This window comes from Hyposmocoma kahamanoa, unplaced genomic scaffold (genome assembly GCF_003589595.1).
Source record: "Hyposmocoma kahamanoa isolate Upper Pololo Valley unplaced genomic scaffold, ASM358959v1 102, whole genome shotgun sequence".
NCBI lineage: Eukaryota > Metazoa > Arthropoda > Insecta > Lepidoptera > Cosmopterigidae > Hyposmocoma > Hyposmocoma kahamanoa.
The window spans coordinates 6,370,624-6,388,767 of record NW_020653337.1 but is presented as its reverse complement, the minus strand read 5'-3'; the positions used below and the strand labels follow the sequence as shown (position 1 = coordinate 6,388,767).

General features: G+C 34.4%; 1 protein-coding gene across 1 annotated transcript in view; it reads right to left on the bottom strand.

Annotated features, from left to right (window-relative positions):
* Positions 1-759: 759 nt before the first annotated feature.
* LOC113235082 (carboxy-terminal domain RNA polymerase II polypeptide A small phosphatase 1) overlaps positions 760-18,144 on the bottom strand; it is a 41,506-nt gene continuing 24,121 nt past the window's right edge. Inside the window, exons 3-5 of the mRNA XM_026470652.1 lie at positions 15,960-16,141; positions 12,165-12,318; positions 760-2,082 (exon numbers count right to left, since the gene is read on the bottom strand). Coding sequence (XP_026326437.1) covers positions 1,924-2,082; positions 12,165-12,318; positions 15,960-16,141 — 495 coding nt within the window. The 3' untranslated portion in view covers positions 760-1,923. The remainder of the gene's footprint in view (positions 2,083-12,164; positions 12,319-15,959; positions 16,142-18,144) is intronic.

The window sequence follows — 18,144 nt, the reverse complement described above, 5'->3', positions numbered from 1 at the left end:
TTATTTTCATGACTAAAAAGTACCCTAAAATGTCATCTAGAACTTTTTCAAAAAGCGCCGCGGGTACAGCGTTTAATGTAACACGATTGAAGCGGCAATTATTAGTCAAATGTTACGATTATAAAATAATATTTACACATATATTAAAATTCACTTAGTGCTGGATACCACTTACTGTTAATTACCAGTCGAATAAAATTCGTGATTATGTTCAAAGTCTATCGATTTAATTTAAACACATTTACACGTCAACTTTATTGCGTAGGGGATTATTGTTTAAGCTAGAATAATGTGAAATTTCAGGAGAATACAATTCATAATTAGGGGCATTGTTGCCCTATATCAGGGTTCGAAGTCATAATTATCGCGATAAATATATTTTGATAAATTATCTTGATATTTATAAAATTGGAACAACAAAATGCTACCTCTAGCAATGTCGTGCCATTTGTTTGTAACAGAGACGTATTCAAACGTGTCAAGTCGCCTTACTTTCTCAAACTCGTATCTTAAAGCACAAGGTTACTGAAAGGCAATTGATTGTATACCGACTGTGAACTGGCGGTCGTTCGGTACTATCTCAATTTTGACAATTTTTCAAGATGACGAAAAAAATTGTTTGTGTCATTTATATAGCATATGATTTATTAAATAAAATGCGTAGTTTTTAAATATTTTGATTACACATACGCTATACATTTTTATTTAATAAACCAGATGCTACATAAATGATGCAAACAATTTTTTTCGTTTGCAGGCCGATTTCACACACATTTTCTTCATATTCACACACTGGCTTTCACCTATTCTTGAAGTAATGCATCTAAACTAACACCCTTGATAACAAATTTAAAATAAATAGAAAGTTTTGTCATCTCCTGACAACTCACTCTTTATAAGATACGAGTTTGAGTCAATCTCAAAAAGTTACAAACCAAATCGTTTTCCTAAAGATGTTATTTAACGTTTATTTAGTTTTCTATTTCAATGAATCTATGAATAATCACGGATAATTATCGGATGATATAATTATCATGATAATTATCAAACAAAATAAACATCTTGATAATTTCAAATCCTGCCCTATACAAAGAGAAGATTTATAGTCTTTATTCGCTCATTTTTCTAAATTGTTCTAATAAGACCGCTGTCGGGAGCGGAAACGCACCCAGCCTGCAGATCAACATGCATGCTTTATGGATGATAATAAGCCATAATTGTTAGTAAAAAGTATTGTTGTCTCCAATAAACAGACAGGAACTTAATTAGCAAGTATCTAACACATCCTATTACATGCCGACATTCTCTTAAGATTCACATTATTGTCGATTAATGTCCCCAATTCATAAGCGCGAAAGGATTTCATTCATAATTACACATTTTGCGTTAATGACAACATCGAGGCGAAAACGATATTATGGCTGTTTCGAATAGACGAAAATACACTAACTTATTCATATTTGATCCCAAGCACGATATAAAAAGTGTTCAATTAGAATTCTCAGTTATAGAGGTACATTATTTTAAAACTTTTATTCGCGATTGTAGTCCATTAATATATGTTTTTCAAAGTTCGAATCAAAGATACGCGTAGAACCGCAAGCTTACTAGCGAGTGTTAATAAAACAAAACATAATCATTAAAAAAATCACAAATCCATCATACAGACCACTTACGCACTAAGAAATACCTAAACTGTAAAATAGGTATAAATAACGTCCTTACTATCCAGAAGGCAAAATTGGCACTTAAGACGAAGTTAGCTCCTTTCTTTATGAGTGTTTCGAGGAAGGTTGCTACTGGATGCGTGGGGGGCGGAACGACCGGGGGGGCCTCGCATTGCGCGCATGCACTGCGCACTCTACCGCGGTGGGCAGGGGGATGCAGACACAGCGGGCGGGGGGCGGACGACACCAACAGCCGCTATGTAGGCGGAGAGTTATTCTGTGTCGGGTTGTAAGGGTGGTTCGAATTCCGCAACACTGTATACACACTATCCACCTTGCTTAGTTTCTCGAAAAACGGTATTAAGTCCAACAATTCTGAGTCAGTCATGTCGTCGAACCACGACGCGACAGGTACCTGGAATACAAATGTATAATTATGAAATGAAACAAAGGAACAATGTATAGGCGATTTGTTTAGAAACAAAAAGGTAAACAAGCCACTCCTGTTTAGTTTTACTTGACCATTTATTACAATAATTACTAAAATATGTAATAATTATCAAAATATCATTTCACACCAGATGAAGTGGCCAAGGGTATGTCTATTATTTAGTTAAAATAAAAAAGAATAAGAAATTGCTTTAATATTTGATGGCATTTTTTGATAAATATACTCTATTAATCAAATTTTTATTAAATTGATATTCAATTATTTTTTGTGAAATTACTTCACTAGTTTGTTATAATTATTAATACAAAGATCGAACACTCAGAAAAAATTCCTTCGATCCGGTCGGATTCGAACCGACGTCTTCTTGCATACCGTGCCAGACGCTATACCAACTAAGCCACGGAACGAACCAACGGACCTCACGAATTTTTTGACCTCAAAAATTTGATTAATACAGTGAACAGCGACATCTCTCGCCAGGACTGGTAGCTGTAAAGGTACTAACTGGGTGATAAATCTGTAATAGATTTCTCATAGATGGCGCTACGACTAAAAAGTCGTTGAAAGACCAAGTACAAAGACACGACGCAAGCACATAGAAAAATTCGTGAGGTCCGTTGGTTCGTTCCGTGGCTTAGTTGGTATAGCGTCTGGCACGGTATGCAAGAAGACGTCGGTTCGAATCCAACCGGATCGAAGGAATTTTTTCTGAGTGTTCGATCTTTGTATTAATAATTATAACAAATATACTCTACCTACTTGTGCCAAATAACGTCAATTTTTATGTACCTAAGTGATTTGCCGAATCCAAAAATCCAGGACAAAAAAGAGCCTTCTCAGTTTATCTTTTTTTTATAATATCTGGTGTCGGAACGGGTAAGTCGTGCGCCTGATGGTAAGCTACACGCCTGTGTACGACAGTTGCAGTGCCACTCAGAGCTTTAAATCGCAAATATCTGAGGGGCACTGCCACTGCGTCCGTCACCCTGAGACGTAAGTTGACAAGTCCCATGTGCCTGTAATTTTACCAGCACCCTTATTCTTCAAAACCGGAACACGGTAATGCTGATATTACTGTATGGCGGCAGAAATAGGTAAGGTTAGGCAGTAGGTAAGGCAATATTTCCTTGGACGAACTCTTTCACAATAATAATAATAATAACGCACACACTCAACATAGGGAAATCCTGTGTCGCGGGTGCCGTGGATACACATAAATTGTTTATAATACCTATTTTTCATCTGTCACTCTCTGTTTGTCACTCTTCCATTAAATATTAAATATTTTATTACAACTTCATATAATGTAAACAAAAATATAATTCATATGCTTCTTTAAATATTACATATAGGAACAATATTCTCTACTATTTTTCAATACTTTAACCATTTCAGAGCACTTATAGCACCGTTGAAACTTGATAGAAATTGTTTCTGCATCGTACTTACGAGCAAATAACACATAAACAAAAAACAACATTTACTACAAAAGAGTAGCGACTAATGAATAGTTGACAATGTTGGTTGTGGTTGTTGTTGCTTATGTATTGTCTGCTTAAATCATTTCTGATTTGTGAGCAGATACCAAGTTACGAAAGCAACAGCCGAAGGACTTAAATACAACCTGAAAGTATTTTACATATTAAAAAAAATATATTAAAAAAATTGGACAGTAAAAAAAAAAAAATTATTCTAAAACTAAGACGATGTGACACTCAACATAGCTCCGCACTAGGGAAACCCTGTATCACGTGTGCCATGGACACACACATAGACAACCACAAATTACATAAAACTCAAAAGTAAATAAATATATATAAAATAAATAAAACTCACGAGTAAATAAATAAATGTAAGCTATACTAATATTTCTCCCGACCCGAGAATCGAACCTGGGACCTCTGCGTTCGGCCAAGGAGGCAGTTAAATGAGCTAGCTCTACTGCTTCTTCTAAGTGTAATTAAACTTTACCAATTCCGTTATATGTTAATTAATAACCTATAAAGACCAATTCAACTATTTTGTACAATCAGATATTAAAGAACTCTGTCAAGTCCAGAAAAATCATTTATTTAAATTTCAGTGGTCCATTAATAAATATACTTTGCAAAATGACAAAAATAAATTGGTTTTGCTTTGATAACAGTCGGCAGATTCTTATTATAATGAAATAACAAAACACTGCAGTGGGACTTGGAAGTGCCATGCTTCGACAAGGTAATGGTAGAGTACCGCTTTTATAATAGATCCGTTTTGAGTAATACATTACAGTTACAAGCATAAATTACAAGACGAACATACACCCATAATGCAGCAAAAGACGCCTTATAGGCTCTAGCTCAATGCCTTATGAACTGCAATGTTAGATGATATACAATTTTGCAAAATGTATTTGAAGCGATGAGTGATATCCATTAGAACGACTTATCTATTTGTGTTTCAGTGGAGTAATCAAATCTAAAGCTTCCGTTTTTACATCAAAATGTCGGTCTTGATTGTAATGGGTATACAGTCACGAGCACATAAATCTGGAAAAACAACTTTGGACTTCTTTGCAAAGCGTATGCGTAGGTAGAGTTGAAGTTAAGTCTTACGTACTACACACTAAGTAAAACCCTTAATGTATTGTAATTTATTTTCAGCATCATCGAGCCACTTCCCACTCCTCTCACAGGTAGAAAAATGTATGTGAAGATTCTTTAGCGTGTAAAATTTTATAAATAAACAATAAAAATAACATTAGTTTAGCAATTAATCAAACACTGTAGTGAAAATATTTAAATTAGCTGTAAACTTTGTATGAATAATTCATATACATCCGAACAATGGTCAAGTTGTTTTACGCACACATAATGTTTGCAAACACAAATAGAACAAAATATGCGAAGGATAATGAACTTGTGAGTATTAGTCATAGTTTTTGTACTAGTTTGACGTAATCAGTCTGATTGTCGATATGGTTATCGATAAACCGAGTCGGATGTTCGTTCAACGTGATATGCGATATCTATTTACGGATGATGTAATTGAATAGTTAGCTGGCATACGTGACATATAATGTAAACGTCACTTGAAGATTTATTTTGTTTTTGAAATTCTCACCATGCAAAGCAAAAGTACTAGCAACCGATTAAAACAAATTACTGATTTGTTGCGCTGGCAGGGGGAGTCGGGAACGTAGACTGAAGAACTCGAATTCAAGGTTATGAAATAAATTTAACCCGTCAGGTAGATATACACGATCTCGTTAATGGGTTTTGGTAACAAGTTTTTTTAGATAACAAGTGTCGGGACGAACAAGATGTGCGCCTGGTGGTAAGCGTCACGCCTGTCCATAACAACTGCAGTGCCACTCAAAGCTTCAAATCACAATGATCTGAGGGGTAGTGAGTGGCACTGCGCCCGTCACTGTGAGACATAAATTTAAAAAAAACGGTTGTATCTTATTTTTTAAAGTTTCGGTACATTTTTGTAAATGTTTAGTAGCAATACCTGCACGTCGAAGAAGGTTCACAATCTTTGGAAAAAGTATAATGACCCTAATGGCATCGTGCCAGCATTTATGGCCGAAACTCTCTCCGTAAAGAAGTTGATGATGATGACTGACTGATGAATCACAAAAAGGATGATGACTGACTGATTAATCACAAAAAGTGTCTACGTAAGCTTGACATATTGGGATTTGTTGTGTCATTGTCTCTGTGTACAAAAAATCTACTTATTCAAGCTACAACCATTGAAAAAAACAGCTCCATTAGAAAACACTAATCGAGTTCAACGTCCAAATAAGTAATAACCTATAGCACGAATTGTGACGTATTGGCAACGAATTTGATGTAATAGGCTTCAGTTTATTGTCCCCAAATACTAATAGAAGCAATGTCGGTATTAGTTTCATTGAGTTGTTTTAGTAAAGAGGCAATACTAAGTACTAGACGTAAAATAAACAGTCGCCCTGAAGCTACGTTCATTGAAGTTATATTTCAAATATCATAATTAGTAAGCTATACCCAAATTCGCACCATTAGTGTAATAAGGACATATCTGCAAAATTTCAACTTTTCATGAGAGAGCTTTATGCTACGAACGAAATTAGTCGATAATTTTTTTATACTTAAATAGGATGGTTATAGTCAAGAGTTGGCTTATAAGAGAGATGACTGAAAGATGCTCCACCGACAAGAGTATAATAATAATATAACAATAGGTAATAAGAATAACGCACACACTCAACATAGCCCCGCAAAGGGAAACCCTGTGTCGCGAGTGCCATGGACACACACATAGACAATCACAAATTACACCCAAACTCACGAGAGAAATAAATGTAGGCCATATAAATATTTCTCCCGGCAAAGGGATCGAATATAGGGAATAGTCTGTTCCAATCTATTTTCAACAAAAAGTAAACCAAACTGTTCGGTTAAAATTCTAAAACAATCACTCAATAAATCGAATAAGTAACACTTTCACGTATATTTAGAAGATTTCGATTTAATATCTCATAACTTTTTCTAACAATATTTATTTGAATAGCATCGTAAAATTATATTTGAAAAATGGTAGTCCAAAAGTGAGGTTATTTTTCATCTATACATCTATGACTTGTCTATAGTTGCATAGTGGTGTACGAAAAAAAACCATTCGGTTCATTCAATTAAAATTTGTGTAATCGAATATTTCAATCGCAATCGACCGAGTATCAAAGTTTACGGATTTTTCAGAAATTTTAAATATGTTTAATAGGTTATGTAGGGAAAACAAATCGATTCATTCAATTAATTAATCGATTTGTAGTTGGCATTAACAATTGGCCATCACTAAACCGTCTACGGTCGGGTCGGGTCAGTGACTTGTTTGTTTACATTTTTTGGAAATGGACTGAAACGAAGTATAACCGTTAGGCCGCTGACGCAGTTAAAAAAGTTACAAGTATAACTCTTAAGTTTGATGATGATGAGGAACTCCTAAAATTTCACATGGCGTCGCCTTAGAGTGAAAGGCTCGCTTACGCGTTTTCACATAATTCGTTTTTACTAATTCTTGTTGCATAAAAGCGTATAAACTTCTAGCTCAAATATATTATTAAAGTAATATAGTATCTGAAAGAAGCTGTATGTTGGAATAACATTATTGCGTTTACTACATTTTACACCACATTTTCATCTTCGTCCTGAAAAATTACATAGAAACCACATACCTCATTCACTCTAAGGCGACGACATACATAATTTGTTTCATGTAGTTTGTGGGTTATTTTCAGGTTAGATTTCTCTACCTAATTTCGGTGGAAATTTGTATTATTTAAATGTTGTAGAATATTATCATGAAGTACTATTTAATATTTGAGTGTGGTGTCCTGAAATATTATTTAAATATTTCACGATAATACATTCGAATACATAATTATTAAAAATTGCCACCGAAATTAGGTAGAGAAAACTAACCTCAAAGTTACTATTGTATTATTTTTATAACTTTCATGTGATAATAGCACTTCTCAACCATGATCTCAAGTAGTAGCTTTAATATACCAAGGATAGGAATTGTAGTGTCAAGTAAAGTAACAATATGTTTCCGGGTTTCAATAAATATAAAGAAAAGTATCTTTACAATGCTTAGTGTCTTGTCCAAGGAGTGATAAGAAGACAAGAAGGCTAGCCATAAGTATTTAGGATGAGCGATAACCTACGTGTCTTCATTTTATTTATTAAGGAAATAGGCTGAACGAAAAATAATAGCTACTTGTAATTTTGTGCCAATTAATTTGATAAGGGGTTTGCTCTCTAATACCAATATATGTGCCAATTAATTTGATAAGGGGTTTGCTCTCTAATACCAATATAATAATGCATACTAATACCAATCGTAATTGTATAGTACATTTAATTATGGGTTAAACACCTACATAGAATTTGGTAACACATAAACAGCGGCAAATAACACGACATTCACTATAATCATCTCATCTTGAGTGTTGTTTTTGTTTTTGAGTTACGTAATGTGTCACCAGGGTTTTGGCTTAAGAGGGAGCAGAGGAAAAATTCCTAATCTTCGATTTGATTTTAGAGGGGTAAATCCACTTTAAAGTTAAAAAATAAAATATTGTACGAGTAACTACACGATATATTCAAGCACAGGCGTTAATCAGAAACATAAAACAATAAAGTTTCCTCGACAGATAAAAATCACGAAATCACCTGTAATTTTTACATTTTGTCGATTTATTCTCGAAATACTATGAGTTATTAGGACAAAAATTAGATAATTAATGATATTTATGCATGATCGACTGTTGTCGTTACGGATTTTTTTATAATCCCTTTAGTTTTAGAGTTATTCCGCTAAAACGAATTTGGCACTTACGACATTTTCAATGCGCAAAAGACAACATCTCCTGTCGCATGTCACGGGAACTTCATATATTTGTTTCGAGGTATATTTGTTTCGTGTTGAGAGGACGTTGACAAAATTTGCGGCTGAGTTGTTTAATCGTCATCGTAAATTATCAATATTGATGGCTAATTGTCGAAGGTAAGTTTGTGAATTACCTACCTATATTGAACGGTAAACTGAAAAATATTATTTTCATGTGCATAAGCGCACTTAGAACTCACGAATTTTGATTTTATCCGTAATAGGATTGAAAATTCACCGGTATAAGAGTGAAGGTCGTGCAGACGATTTTAGTTCTTATTATGTGCATAATAACATTTAAATTTGTTTATTCCCGCTTTCGCGAGCCACTCGGTTGATATGACGATACGATTTACATGTTTTACATTACATATTATAAATATATAATATTTGTAAAAATGACTGATGAATGCCTTTGAAAATTTACCAAGTGTATGCATTTTCAATAATCATATTATTTTCATTATGTTCCTAGCTTCCTCGTTTTATATTATAAACAATAAGCGTTATGGTTTTTAGGCACTTATAATCACCGGTAACCACCAGAGTAACAAAGACAAAGAAAGGTCCAGAAACGAATTCAAGAAGTTTTGTATATAATGAAATGGCGCTGATGCAGAAAATCGACAGATTCATTATATTCTGTGTACAGAACTATAATGAATCAGTAGCGAGAAAAAGAAAAATAAAAAGAGCCCCTTTGTGACATGGTTTATGAAGTTATAATCACGCAAAGTGACACTTTCTTTCTAAATAATTCGAATCCAGTTATGTAAATATTCCATTAATAAAGGATTGACATTGTAGCGGTTTTCACTCATGAATCAATTCCCAAGATTCAAGACCTTGAATGTCTAGTGAAGAAGTTGGTTATAAAATTAAGTCATTCGTTCCAGTCTGATTCTATGCAACGTTCCGAAAATCTGGTGCAAAGAGTGTTATCGGTTCTCCAATCCAAATTATTTACTTTTATGGTTAGATTTTTCTTATCACAAACTGGACACTCTGGAGTACGAATGCCTTTCTTATGTCTTCCATATTTAAAGCATACTATTTCGTGTGGTTGTTTACAATTCGTAAAAATATGGGAATTAGTGGAACATCTAAGACATAATCTTTTTTCCAAATAGAGATACAAAAGCCCTAATGTATATTTTACGCACAAATATACTCCATAGGTAAACTCTGTTGAGCGCTATAACAAAACCACCATGGGAGCTGTCTCCACGTTCATAGACGATCACAGCTCTTGGGATCTGAATGTCCCAAAAAATCAATTTGCTCTCAATATTGCTGTTGGTAACATCACGTCTGGAGAGAATTGGTGGCAAGTGGCTCCCACAATCTTGATATCGACCAATCCGAAGATTTTTTTACGCCTAGAGACGAATATGCGGAATTTACCGGTAAACTTTTCGATCATGTACAAAGTTCTTTAATACAGTCGCATGATAGAAATTGAATTGTGGTCCTTATAATCTTCGTCGTAAAAAATTATGACTTTAATGTTGGTGATATTGTTTGGCTAAAAACTTATTATCAGCCTTGACTAAAAAACTATCAAAAAAAAAATAAAATCACTTGCACAAATTTGTCAGATATTTACATAGACATACACACATATACACATACACCTTCACACATGTAGACACACAAATGCGCATACTCTACTATAGTCCATTTGTTTATAAGTCGCTTCATTAAAAAAATATAGTGATTAAAAACTAATGTCTAAATCTATTAATACAACGGAATTCAGTTATAATACGTTATAAATATGTATTTCAATTTGTTACATTGTTCTTTGATAAACAATATTTTAAGTCACTTCGTTCTGGCATCGAATTAGTTTTTATATAACGTAAAAAAATAAATTGTACTCTGACAAACTTTGTAATTGGCTATGTAAGTAGATTATTCAGAATTGTAAATCAAATTTAAAAGCTGTAAAGTTTGCAAAAAAAATAAATAAATAAATTTAAAATGTAGATCGGTTTGCTCTGCGACGAATTGGTAGCGGGCGGCGAATGATAGGTGCGGGTAGCGGGGAGTGTGGGCGGAGCCAACGTCAAAACTTTTTTGGCATAAGGGCTCTTAAGTGGCAATGCTCAATGATATTGCAACATTTCACACGACACGAGGCGTACGATCAGCGTTATGTGCGAAGATAAAACCACAACAGGGTAGCTCCGTGAGATTGGGACACTTGCGTTCCAACTTCGAGTGTTAACTGTCTCTGTGGCCGAACGGTTACCATGACGAACTGCCACGCAGAGGTCCCAGGTTCGAGGGAGGGACAAATTTTTGTATGGCTTACAGTTATTTCTCTGCGTGAGTGAGTCTGAGTGTAATTTGTGGTTGTGTATGTGTGTCTCCATTGCACCCGTGACACCTGGTTTCCCTAGTGCGGGGCTATATTCAGTGTCACATCTGTCTTAGTTTCAGAATTATATTTTATTTTCAATTCAATTCAATTCAATTTTTTTAATATGTGAAATACTTTCAGGTTGTATTTAAGTCCTTCCGGCTGTGGCTTTCGTAACTCCGTATATACATACTACTACATAAGTAACAACTACCACAACCAACATTGTCAACTATTCATTAGTCACTGCTCTTTTGTAGTAAATGTTGCTTTTTGTTTATGTGTTATCTGCTCATAAGTACGACGCAGAAACAATTTCTACCAAGTTCCTACAGTGCTGTAAGTGTCCTGAAATTGTTCCTATATGTAATATTTAAATAAGCATAAGTTTATGAAGTTGTAATCAAATATTTAATATTTAAAGGAAGAGACATATACAGAGAGTGACAGATGAAAAAGGATAACCTATCGCAAACTCGATTTTGTTTTCCGAAATAACGTTTCGAATTTTCATTACACCGAAAACCGAATTATAACGAAACAGTTGTTCTTTCAGGATATGTTGGATGTTTATCGCAAAGACACGTTAGGTTGGTTAGGTTAAATTAGGTTAAAAAAGAAAACATTTTCCTCTCATAATTACTTTCGAGGTTATGAAAATTCGAGCAAACGTTAAAACGTTATTTCTGGAAAATGTCATTTCGGACTACAGATAGGTAACCTGAAAAAAGGTATCGAGTTCTTAGGTTTTCGCGATTGTTACACGGTTGACTGAACAGTCAACCGTGACCATGGGACCTGTAAAGGGCCCGAAACGTCGGTTTGTTTGAAAAAACAAATATACGCGATTTAAATCCGGAAAAATAGTTTCATTTCCTATCTGAAAAAAGGTATTATAAACAATATTCTAACGTACATCATACACTACAATAATAATAAAACCGGTCAGGTTATTTATCATTACAAATCTAATTCACTATTTATTTATATTATTAATTAATACATTAATTTACTATCAATCTATATCGATAATTAATTACTTATGGATATCAATTGATGGTAGTTGACGCGACGAAAGAAAACATATTTCCTATATGTCATCCACTAAAACCCTTTACATATGCAATCTCGTTTCAAGGTTAGATTCACGTTATGGTGACTCATACGCAATGATAAATGCAATACACACTGCGTTTATCAATTTTTGTTTTATTTTGCAAGTGTGTATGTTTGTAGAAGAGAGAGATAGGTAGACGAGACTCACAGCGTTATCCGGGTGGAATATGTACGAAGCGGGCGAGTTGTCGACGATGACGACGCGTCGTAAATCCCGCCCGAGACTGTTCAAGTCCTTGACGTAGTTGCCGCGATGAAACACGCAGCTGTCGCGGAACAACCGTGCGCGGAACACGCCCCACCTGAAATGTTACATACGAAACTCAATATTAATTTCTAAAATTGTCATTACTATAGTGGTGTAGTGCACAATTAGAATATGTGAAAAGAATTAGATAAGACGGTACGAGAGACCTATACCACAATTTTACGAACCATACAGTTGCGTAATGAATATACTTGCGCAGAGCAATGGCGGGGTGCTCGCGGGGAAGTGGGCGCCACTGGTCGCATCTCACAAAGATGCTTAGTTTGTAGGATCGAGCGCCAAGGACCAATATTTTTAAATACGTTCAGCGAATTCTACGAAAAACGTTGGATGCTTAATGGTGCACACCAACTGTTCCGTGGATGTAATTCGATATCGAAATACAACCTTTACGAAACAATATTTTAGGCTACTTATTTGACTAACCTACTAAATAGAATTTAAATCCCGATCATTCTTACGATTCCTCCATTTTTGTATGATCAATTTATTTGTTCATCCAAATGCGAATACTTTGCATAATTAAATTTTATAATACAAAACTGAAAACGTAAAACTTAAGTGTCACTTACGTTCAAAATTCAAATCATCTTTATTTCATAGGTAAGCAAATTACACTTGAAATGGTCATATTAATTAAATTCTACTGCTCATTCGTAAGGTAGAGTCCCTTGAGAAAAACGAACAAGAAACTCTAAGGGTTGCTCTTTTAAATATACATTTGAATATATTTAACATTTACAATAATTATTTCAAACATCTTAGATTGAGACTTGCAAGAGCTAAACAGGTCACTACTTCGGATTCTTGTCATCCACTTACGCAGAAGCTGTATAGTTATAAAGTTTTTGTTTCACTATAGTGTTAAACCTCGTGAAGCTTATACATTGCCCCTTAAAAGTTAAAAGGTAATTTTATTTCCATTTTGTGACAACCCTTACACAAAATCGTATTCTATGCCCGGCAACGTAATTGACGCGCAACCTTTCAAAGAAACTTGCAATAGGCTGTGCAACAGATTTAAAACAACGATTACTATGAACTTAACAATCTTATGTTAAGATCATTTATCGGCGGTATCGCGAAACAACAAAGGCACTAACTGTAGGGGAGATATTGTAATACTATACTTTATATACTAGCAGTGGGTGAAGCCGGGCTTGTACTTGATGACGATGAAAATAATGACTTATTTTAAACTAGATTTCCAGTTTATATTACGGACAAAGTATACAATGAGTTTTGAATAATTTCACCTTGAAGTGCGTCACAGATATTGCTTTGAATTTGGCGTCGATTTGCGGTTATAGGCATCGGCCACGATACCTTTGTCCTTATACAGCTTTTGAGGGTACATTGTAGTGATCAATGATCGGCGCGGTACCGCGTTCAATAATGCGGAATGCAGTATAGCAATGTCGTATTCATTGTGAAGTACGAGATATTTTTTAGCATTTCATTGTTATTCTAAAATTCAAACTAGTTTTATTTCACGTAAGCAAATTGCACGTAAATTGGTCAAATTGTTTGAGTACTACTACGTACTAACTAAGACACTGAAGGGTTGTTCTTTACATTAACATTTATTTTAACGCATCATAGATAGAAACAGCCTAAAGAACCAATCACTTCCATATATTTTTATAATCAAAGTATGCGGAAACTATGTAATAATAATAATAACCTTTTGTATAAAAACATTATTTCACGATAGTTTTAAGTCTCTTAAAATCGGCTCGAATTCTAATTTTTCCCGTACTAATACGGTTCATTTTGCTTGGGTCGAACAGTTTGCAGGGACACTGGATTTATTTCAGAATTTATTTTTTTACAAACGATATTAAAGCCATTTTAAAAATGTATATTGTATACTATGCGTGTTCTATGTAGTTCTGTCGATATAAAAAAAGATCAAGGGTATATCGCCGTTATACTGGGAAAAATAATTATTTCACAAAATATCGACTTTTAAATAAATGCAATTAAAATTTCAACGACGACTGTTTCTTATGCAAACCATGGTCAGCCCATATTAATTTTAACAGATGATTCCACATTTTGTGTTTTACCTAAATTTGAAAATGTTTGCATTTTATATAAGCAATTTTGTTGCGTTATCCAATATTAAGTCATTTTCTGTGAAAATTCCAGATAATTGGTTTTCGCAGTATAAGGACGATATGTAAACTACTGAATAAAGCGGTTTTCTTGTAAACACATTGTTGCTACAAAAAGATTATGCAAAAAATTAAAGAAATAAATTAAAAACAGGTAATTCATTCAATTAATATTTCGATAAAATATATGACATATACGTTGGACATCAAAAATATTTCACCGCATTAGATAGGCATCACACAAAGATACCACGGCCCGTGTTGTTTCTTTGATATCGGCTTGTGTTAGCTATAGCTATAGCATTGGTCATAGCGTTTTCCCAAAGCGGAGTAAGGTATGAATCTAAAAGGAGTCACGCAATACCCTAAAATAGTAAGTAATAACAGTAAAAGTAATACTACGATATAAACAGTAGCAGTAGATCTCTTTGTGAAAGAGGTCGTCCAGGGAAGTGCAACCATACCTACTCTACCGCCATGTAGCAATGTAATCCGATTTTGAAGGACAAAGGTGCTAGTGAAACTACAAACTACATGGAATTTGTCAACAGTCAGGATTCCCCTAATAAAGTAAAAGACATTAATAACATGTCACATTATATAATAATTGCTATACAATCAATCATCTTACTACTTACTATATATGCCGTCAAGCGGTAATGAGAGCATTACCGCACTCCTGTTTTGAAAGAATAAGTGTGCTGCTGGAATTACAAGCACATGGGACTTGTCCACTTCATGTCTCAGGGTGACGAGTGCAGTGGCATTGCACCTCAGATCTTTGCGATTAGCTTTCGAGTGACAATGTAACTGTTACAGGTGGGTGTGTCGCTTAGCACCAGCCACACGATTGTTCGTCCCTTCAATTGTTTGTGTGTGTTGTTGTGTAGTGATGTTTTAAAAAATATATAAATTTTTAAGTTTATTAAACCTCACGATGTTTGCCCACCGTGATATTCAAATATTTTTGTGAAAGTAGGTACTCCACTAGTTTGTTATAATTATTATTAATACAAAGATCGAGCATCGAAAACTCCTTCAACCGTCAATCCTTCAATCCGGCTGCATTCGAACCAACATCTATCAGCAAAGCGTGTCAGACGCAAAACCACAGACGAACTAGCGGACCTTACGAAATTTTTATGTGCTTGTATGTAGATCTTTGTTTTTGGTTTTTAATAACTTTTTTGCCATAGCGGTTATTAAAAATGTTTTTCCGTAAGGTATATGTTATAAGAGTGTTTTATTGTATTATTATGCATGTTAGTCTATAAGGTTTGTATTAATGGGTCTTTGTAACCTGAATGCAAACAAATAAATTAATAAAAATTGAAAAAAAAAAAAAGTTTTGATGTTTGACCACCATGATATTAAATTATTTTTGCGAAATTACTTCACTAGTTTGCTATAATACCAACAAGAAGTACGTACCGGTAGATCGTTCGCACGGTTTGCTGGAAAACGGTGGTTCGAATCCAACCGGATTCAATGAATTTTTCTAAGTGTTCGATCGTTGTATTAATAATTAAAATAAATATATCTTTGTGGTACCACTTACCTGTCCAACAGATCAGCGACGGGGTCCGCGTACTTGGCCAGCGATGCGGTGAAAAGTACGCATTCGTACAACTCGCCGCACCTCCGTAAGAACTCATCGACGTGAGGTCGTTTCAGTACATACACTTGGTGCACGGCACCGTCGATTTCTACCGGCACCACGAAGTCTGCATTGTTTATAGGCTGGAAAGATAAGAAACAATTTATGAGTATCTAAGAATACATAAGGTCTATGTATGACAATTAATTTTGTCATTGGAATACATACAATTGATTTTTATTTTATTTGCCTTATTTTGACGCATGTCGTCTACATGGTAATATGACAGTTAAATTAACTAAAAAAATAACGAAATATATGTATGCATACCCGTTGTTATCACCGTTAATATTAACATTTCATTGCATTTGTACGTAGTAACAATAAAAAAATAGAAGGTAAAGTTAATAAATTCCTGTTCCATATAAGAGAATTTAAAAAAGAAAATAACATTTAGTTATGTAATTATAATACGCAACCGTGCTATGAATACACTTTTACCATTACGCTGGAAATTCATCTATTATTTTGCAGTAGAATAGTAAGAAACGGGAATCCACTAAATCTCGGAACTAATTTTCAACTGCTTGAAAGATTTTTTTCCTTGTAGATAATAATCAAAATTGCGGGAAAAAAAATGGTAGTCAGGGGCTAAATGAACTGAGTATGTAGGGTGATAACGAGCCGCAATCTGCAACTTCTTTGTTCAACAGTGTGCGCTCTCGTCGCGGTATCGTGTAGAAATACCGATAAAATCGGTTTACTGCCCTCATCGCCCACATTTCTTCACTACATTGAGGGTATAGTTACGTCCAACTACGCTGCAAATTCCTCAGTTGTTTACAATGAGTCATACTTCAATACCTCTTCGAACTCTGGTCGAGGCACTCTTACTAAGTTAAATTTCTACTGCGCAATCGGGCAAACCAAAAGCGCATAGTGCGCTCTATACAAGAAAAACAAATGACGAACGCCAAAATTATACTTTTAGAACCCTTAAGATTTGATAACAAATCTGAATACTGCATTAAAATGGTTTTCATCAATTTGAAACTGGCCTTAACCAAAGAACGTTTTCATACTACTATCGCCTCTAACATTAAATAATGACAGACCACGACGATAACCCGACCACATTGGATGTAATATACAATTTTCACAAAAAAGTTTTATTGACATCAAAACATGGGACATCAAACAGTATATATCCGTAATAAACAGGGCAATGGTATATTTAAATTACATTTATATTTTAAAGAAACAATATTGTCATATTATCAAAATATAAACAAATACAAGATAAAAACTCTGTGTATATAAAACGTCACACTCGAGGAAAAATGAGATAAATAAAAAACAACAGCAGAAATAACACAAGCTTTGTTTACGATTCAGAGAATGTGGGCAACTCCACGCCACATATGCGAAGTTCTGATTTTGACATAAATAGATGGATGACCTCTAATTACACAAAGTTATCTATACAGATAGCGTACTACCGGAACTTTTTTTTTGTTATAGCAGATATTATGCCCATTGTTGCGATTCATTAGTTTCCTATTATTATTGTTCCTAATAGAGCTTATAGTGGTTCCAGGTTACAAGAAAGATCACTCCATTTCTTCCTAATGTCGTGTCGAACAAAGTGAGTAAAAGACAAAATGACATACTCCGTTTAAGCTAATAAATCTAGATTCAGTGTATTGGTTGTAGCTTTAGTGTGATTATTACAATCGTCATTCCTACTGATGAGCACAGAACTATTCTAATGAGATGCCTAAGCCTAATGGGCTTAAGCCGTATCAACCACGACTGCACAATGCGGGATGGGGGACATTCTTCGATATCATGGCTTTTTTTTCACTGTTGAAGTAAGCGATAATTTCAGAAACTGTATATGATTTTAAATGACTTGGTAGCAGGGGCCTGGTAGGAGAAGACACGGAAGGTAAGAATTAATTTCACAAGGCTATCAATGTTCCTTATAGACAAGTCAATGAAATTATTCTTAAATTTTTTAATAATATTTCAAATGACCTAACAGTTTTATAACAAAAAAAAAACGATTTAGTATGTAGTCTAAAATGTTGGAACTCCTAAAAATTATTAATTTATCTCATTTTCATCAGATATTTACAGAAAATCT